This window comes from Ziziphus jujuba, chromosome 3 (assembly GCF_031755915.1).
Source record: "Ziziphus jujuba cultivar Dongzao chromosome 3, ASM3175591v1".
Classification (NCBI taxonomy): Eukaryota; Viridiplantae; Streptophyta; class Magnoliopsida; order Rosales; family Rhamnaceae; genus Ziziphus; species Ziziphus jujuba.
Window position 1 is genome coordinate 9,910,580 of NC_083381.1, and position 7,381 is coordinate 9,917,960.

At 32.1% G+C, this 7,381-nt stretch overlaps 1 protein-coding gene across 1 annotated transcript; it reads left to right on the forward strand.

Annotated features, from left to right (window-relative positions):
• Positions 1-957: 957 nt before the first annotated feature.
• LOC132803217 (MDIS1-interacting receptor like kinase 2-like) lies at positions 958-4,941 on the forward strand. The gene is made up of 2 exons (XM_060815549.1): positions 958-3,616; positions 4,302-4,941. The coding sequence occupies exons 1-2, from the start codon at positions 985-987 to the stop codon at positions 4,682-4,684; spliced, it is 3,015 nt and encodes a 1,004-aa protein (XP_060671532.1). The 5' UTR covers positions 958-984; the 3' UTR covers positions 4,685-4,941.
• The last annotated feature ends 2,440 nt before the right edge of the window (positions 4,942-7,381 follow it).

The following is a 7,381-nucleotide window of genomic DNA, read 5'->3' on the forward strand; positions in this document are numbered from 1 at the left end:
TATTTGATGCTATAAGAACATTTAGTTAATTTTCTTCGTCATTATAGTAAGTAAACAATAAAACATGAATAAAACATGATGTATTTTTTATTATAACTAATTGTAAATAAAGTTTAATTAAAACTCATAGTATTAATTTGTTACCTAACCTTCTTTTGCAACAAACACGATTAATAATATATTTTAAAATTAACATACTTAATTATATTAATTTAATCTAATTGGGCGCACTTAGAAAAATTGACATAATTAATAATATTAGTTATTACAGTTTCAATAAATTTATGGGACAAAGTAAAGGGGAAAAAAATTGGTGAAGCCTGTTAACTTATTTTAAAATTAACATAATTATTTATTGCTGATTACAAAAATCAAAATTAAAAAAAACATAAAACCCCCAAAAAAAAAAAATTAATTGCTGGGCCATAAGCCCATGGCCAACTTTTTATTACCGGCTGCAATTTTTTTTTAAAAGAATGATAATGCTGGAGCAGTCGGACCCACAAAAAGAAAAGTCAAAGAGAATCATAATGAATAGTAATACTGTCCAAATTTGTTTATTAAAAATTTTGATTAATTGATAAATGGAAAATTACTGACAATGAAATGCATTTTCAAAATTAAGGCCAGCCTCTTTGTCCTTGGCGACCAAAAAGAAAACCACGACCTAGGCAGACTCATAAATTCATCAGCAAAACATTTTCTACTTTTACTAGGATATTTACTTTTGTATATATTCACAAGTCCTCTTTTATTTATTCTTTATATATATAATTATTCATTTATTTATTTCTTAAGGAATACTGTTGACAATTTCATTCCGACAAAAAATAACCATTTATGCAAGGCAAGAAAAAAAAAATGTAAATAAATTTCTGTATAGTAAAGTCTGAAATCTGTATCACCACAAAGCCCTCTATATAATAAAAAGAAAGAGGCAAAGGCTACACTAAACAATCAAACTGCAAACTCCTATAGAAGTCCATGGCAACCGTACGTGGCATACCAATCTCCAATAACGTTGTTGTATGGCCACTTCAGTGTTTCATCATTATCCTAGTATTTGTTTGTTCCTATAATTCTTTAGCAATTCCATCTACTTCTTCAGCAACAATTAGAGAAGCTGATGCCCTTCTGAAATGGAAGGACAGCCTTGATATTCATCCCACTCATTCTCGTCTAGCCTCTTGGAATCTCAATTCCACCTCGTCACCTTTAAATAATTCTTCTTATCGCTACCAAAATAACAGCTCCTGCCACTGGTTTGGGATCATTTGCAACAAGCTTGGAAGTGTCATCAAGATTGATCTTGAAAGCAGTGATCTGAGAGGTACGCTTCAATATTTCAACTTCTCCTCTTTTCCTAGCTTACTCACCGTTAACCTGTATAACAATTCCCTTTATGGAAGTATCCCCGGCAATATTACCAACCTTTCTACACTCACCCACCTTGATTTGGGGAACAATTATCTCTCTGGAAACATACCATCCCAAATATGCCTCATGACAAGTTTGCGTTTCCTTTCTGTGGCTGAAAACCATTTAGATGGCTCTGTACCACCTGAAATAGGTATGTTGGAGTCTCTTGAGGTGTTTCTTGCTTATAACATCAATATTTCAGGTTCAATTCCTGTGTCCATTGGAAACCTGAGCAGCTTAACAATCTTGGCTCTTTCTGGTAACAATATAAATGGATCCATTTGTCATGAGATTGGACAGCTTAAATCTCTTGTCATGCTGTTTTTGTATGAAAACCATCTTACTGGCTCTATTCCTAAATCCATTGGACAGCTTAAATCTCTGTCTCTTCTTCATCTATGTCAAAACAATCTTACTGGCTCAATTCCTAAAACCATTGCAAACCTTAGCTCCCTAACCAAAATTTTCTTGTTCGATAACCATCTTACGGGATCCATTCCTTTAGAAATGAACAACCTTACCAATCTTGAACAATTCCAATTGCAACAAAACTTCTTGTCTGGCTATCTTCCAGAGAATATTTGTATGGGTGGGAGGCTTGAAAGATTTTTAGCTAGTGATAACTATTTTGTTGGTTCTATTCCAAAAAGCATGAAAAATTGTAGTTCATTAGTCCGTGTTTTACTTCAAGGGAATGAACTAAAAGGAAATATATCGAAAGACTTCGGAATATACCCAAACTTGAAATACATGGACTTGAGCTACAATAATTTTTTTGGAGAACTTACTAGAAACTGGGGACAGTGTCCAAAGCTTGCTATGCTGAACATCTCTAACAATAAAATTTCTGGCAGGCTCCCTCATGAACTTGGGGATGCTACTCAATTGCAAGAACTTGACCTCTCATCCAATCTTCTTGTAGGGAAAATTCCTAAGGAATTGGGACACCTAAAATTGTTGTATATTCTCAAACTCAACAACAATTCCCTTTCTAGCAATATTCCTATAGAGATTGAAATGTTATCTGAACTTGAGATGCTTGACCTTTCCACTAACAAATTGAGTGGACCAATTCCCATATATTTGGAAGGTTGTTCAAAACTACTTCATTTGAACTTGAGAAATAACATGTTCAATGGAAGTATTCCCTCCCAACTTGGGACTTTGCACACCCTCAGAAATCTTGATCTAAGTCAGAATTTGCTTGCAGGAGAGCTGCCTTTCGAGCTAGAACATTTGGATATGCTAGAAATTTTTAACCTTTCGCACAACAAGTTGTCTGGATCAATACCATCCACTTTTAAAGAATTGATAAGCTTGACATTTGTGGATATATCCTATAATTTGTTAGAAGGTTCTCTCCCCAACATCAAAGCCTTTATTGAGGCCCCATTTGAAGCACTGGAACATAATAAAGGGTTGTGTGGCAACAACACTAGCTTGAAGCCTTGCCCCATGCTCAAGGAGAATAACAATAAAATTATAATAATAGTTTTAGTCATGGCGTCTATATCTTGCATTCTAATTCTATTATTTATCATTGTTGGAGTATTGTTTATTCGTAAAAAAAGAGAAAGGAATATGGATGAGCCAAGACGAACACAAGCGACTGTAACTTTCTTTGAAGCATGGTGCCATAATGGGAAAAAAGTTCATGAAGAAATAATTGAAGCCACAGAGAACTTTAGTTCCAAATATTGCATTGGAGTTGGAGGATATGGAAGTGTATATAAAGCACTTTTGCCTGCTGGTCAAGTTGTTGCTGTGAAAAAATTCCATGATAATGGAGGAGTGACTAGTAATGAAGCTTTCAAAAGTGAAACTGATGCGTTGACAAGAGCACGCCATCGAAATATCATTAAGCTTTTTGGATTTTGTTCACATACAAAATACTTATATTTGGTGTATGAGTTTATGGAAATGGGGAACTTAGCGAAGATATTGAGCGATAACGTTAAGGCGATGGAGTTAGAGTGGACAAAAAGGTTAAATATTGTGAAAGGTTTAGCCAATTCCATATCTTATATGCACTATGAATGTTGTCCTGCTATAATTCATAGAGACATATCAAGTAAGAATGTTCTTTTGGACCATAAATTTGAAGCCCACATTTCTGACTTCGGTTCTTCTGTAAGTTTGGATCCAGAGTCATCAAATTGGACTCCATTTGCAGGAACCTTTGGATACTCAGCCCCGGGTAAGTATTCCGTCAAAGTAGATTTCATTTTATCACTTCGAATGTGTTGTTTGTTTTTTCATTTTTAGTAACCAGGTAAGCTCATATATTCTATATATATATATATATGTATTGAGCATTTCATCATTTGTTTATTTTATTTTATTTTTTTAATAATATAGATGGTGCAGTTTACATTTTAAATTATCAAAACAATAACTGAGGCCTTTCTAGCATAAGGGGGGAAAAAAGTCAATATATCTAAGCCAATTTAAATTCTGACCATTTTTTTTTTCTTTTTTGGAATCAATATACGTGTAGTTTCACTACTCTGTCCGTAAACTTTTTATTGTACAATTCAGCTTCAAAGCAACCTGTCTCCATTTATTGTACGTGTAGTTTCACTACTTGTTATAGTGTCTACCTATTTTCTTTCTTATTTTTTCTTCTCCAAATAGTTTCCAAGATTGCTTGACGCAACAAAAGAAGTCGGGAACCTCGATTGCGTTTACTTGACATGGAAGATTAACTTTAATAATTTCGTTATTCTCTGCATTTTGGACCCTTAAAACCATCGACAAAATTGAGCAAGAGAAGATAAAGTTTAATTTATTAACTGCAATTGAATATACTTTACTAGTTTTTAATTAGCAAAACTTATCTCATTACTGAAAGATTTTAGCTTAAAGACTGTTTCTTTGATCAGAGCTTGCTTACACGACTGAAGTAAATGAAAAGTGTGACGTGTACAGCTTTGGAGTTGTAATATTGGAGGTGATAATGGGAAAGCATCCGGGAGATATCATCTTGTCTCTTTTAGCATCATCATCGTCTTCATCACCACTACCTACTCATCAAGTTCTGCTCAAAGATTTATTGGATGAACGCCTCTCACCGCCAACGAATCAAATAGCAAGGGAAGTTGTCACTGCTACGCAGATAGCATTTGCATGTCTACAAACAAGATCACAGTCTCGGCCAACTATGAAGCAAGTATCAGAGAAGCTGTCAACTTCATTACCACTGCCAGAGCCTCTTCATCTGATCACATTGAAGCAGCTGTTTGATCCACAATGTTGGACATCCTGAAAAGTTCCAAAATTCCTACCTTGTTTAATGTTCTGTTTGTGATTTTCTTCTACTCTGTCATCTTGCTGAACATTTCCTTTTCCCTTTACCTTCTTTTCCCAACCCTAACTAATCCTATGTATTTATCATATGTGATGTTTTCAACAATATTGATATTATTCTGAAATGTGAACCAAAGTCATATACTTCATGTACCATAAAAATTGCGCATAGAAAGATCACATGCCAAGCAATAATCTTGCTTGATTCAATGTCAATGTACTGTTAGAATTTATTCAAAATTATATATATACATATATACATATATGTTAAATGGAACGAAATTTTTTTACCAAGTCTTGTTTAATATATATTATTAACGTTAATAAATATGTTGACTAAATAATCAATTTTAGTTAGGGTATGCTTGGCTTATGGAATAAATATAAAAATAGAATTTTTATTCCATAAATTTCGTTTTTCTATATTTGATAAGTTTTTGAATTTGACAATAGTTATTCTTTATGAATAGATATGCTTCTATTTGAAGGAATGGTAATTTCTTTTTAAAATTTTAAAATTTATATTCTTATATTTTAATCTGGATAAATTTTAAAAAATCTTTATGATATTTAAATTTAAATTGATTATCACATACTAAAAAATATAAATAAATATAAAATATTTAATTTTTAATTAATTTATACAAAATTTATACATATTAAAAAAAATAAAATATTTATAAAAGCTAAATGCTGATTTTAAGTTAATATGTTTACGAAACATAAAAATAAAAATTATCATTCATTTTCCTATTCTCCATTCTTATAAATAACTATTCTTATTTTTAAACAAATAGCTATTCCGTATACCAAAAATAACCTTATAGTTTCCAGTCAAAATCTATTAGTTTGATTTTACCAATTACTAGTATATATTCAGTTGCCACATATATTATCGTATAATTGGTTTTTAACATTTTTTGTTTTTTCTAGTTATTCAGTACAAAAAATCAGCTCTTTCATTCCAAAAGATCAGATCAGCTCTTTCATTCCAAAAGATCACATAAGAGAACAACGGTTTTTTTTTTTTTTTTTTTACCGAACGCTATAAATAGAAACCCACTCTTCCTTTTGAAAACACGGAAAAGTCTAAAGTACCGGTAAAAAGAAACACCAGCACCAGTGCTGGGGACATTCCAATCGTTAGATGCAAGTCCACTGCTATCCAACGGTTAGGAGATGAAAATACAAACCTGTTACCTGTTGAGCCGGTTACTTCTCACTTTTCTCTAACGCTTAATTTTTTCACCCCCAATACTCTTGTAATAAAAACTAAAACCTTTATTATCATTTTTTTTATATAAATAAAAACTAAAACTTTTTAATGGCCATACTAACCAAATTTATATATCTAGTTATATTAAATATTATTTTAAAAATTAAATATTTTTATTTCATTTAAAAATCAATTGTTACATAATAATTAGACACGTCATACAATTTTTTAATCATCAAATAAGCTTCTTGAATTAACTGTTAAAAAATTGCATAACTTGGTTTATATTTAAAACAGAGATAATTCCATAAATTTCTTTTTTAATTTTAATTTTATAAAAATAGGAATAATTTGACAAACTTCTGTTAATAAACTTGTGTTATATTAATACACATTAATAAATATGATATTATTAATGTATTTTTGGACCAAGCTTTTATTTTGTTTTGTTTTTATAGAATAAGATTTGTTGATGGTTAAATTACTACAGCTCCATCTCCATGGTTGTATGCTCCCGAGCCCCTAAATATGTCCTTGAAAACACGATCAAATAGAATTAGAGGGACATCGATGGGCATCAGTGTCCACCCTTTGATGCTCAAGTTAATCACCATTCTCCCCGACTCCCTTTCTCCCAATTATGGCAAGAATCAAATAGTGGTTTTTGGTTTCAAATAGAAAGAAAATGGTTGCTCTACAGAATCTGGACAAAGGAGAAAAAGAGAGAAAAATCACCTACAACAGTTACTTCTTCACTCTTTTTTGGTTATGTGGGAACAAAGAAGAGTGAATCTTACTTATGAATTGAGTTATTGAACTGAGTGCTAAATTCGATATCTAGATTGAGGACTTGAATTGACATTCAGGTTTAGGCTTCTCGCTGAAGAACTAAATTCACTTTTAGGTGGCATTGTTGGCTCACCTCGATTGAGATATAGGCAGCGCCCATCATAAGAGACTAAAGAGATGAGCTTAACTATGTGGATCAATTCCCTACAATCAGATTGAGCTCCTCATTTGAGGTCTAGGCAGTTAGGCTTAATAAGAGCACCTATCTCCTTATACGGTTAAGGTTTACGTGAAGTGAGGTCAATGAAGCATCTATCAAAATATCTTGTTGATAAGCCAATATCTACTAGAACCATTCGAGAAGCTAATGACTCATTGAGAAATAATTGTTTGGAACCTTCTCTTTTAAGGTCAAATTAAACTAAAACTAGGAATTAGAGCTCTCCAACATAAACTTGAACGAGTCTTCACTGATTCTTGTTTTAAGCATCATTTCAGACTCTTCATTATTTGCAAGTCTATGATATGTTTCTAAATGATACCTAAATGGGTTGTGTAGAATGACTTGTCTCCTAATTAGGAAGTGGAAAGGCATCATTAAGTTGGTTTTGCATAGTTTTCTATCTCACTATATAGGTGCTGAAATTGCTA

Excerpts from the sequence above, each read along its gene's own strand:
- LOC132803217 (XM_060815549.1), top strand. The coding sequence starts at position 985 with ATGGCAACCGTACGTGGCATACCAATCTCCAATAACGTTGTTGTATGG. Across the intron at positions 3,617-4,301 it reads CTTTGGATACTCAGCCCCGG|AGCTTGCTTACACGACTGAA; the intron begins GTAAGTATTCCG and ends TTCTTTGATCAG.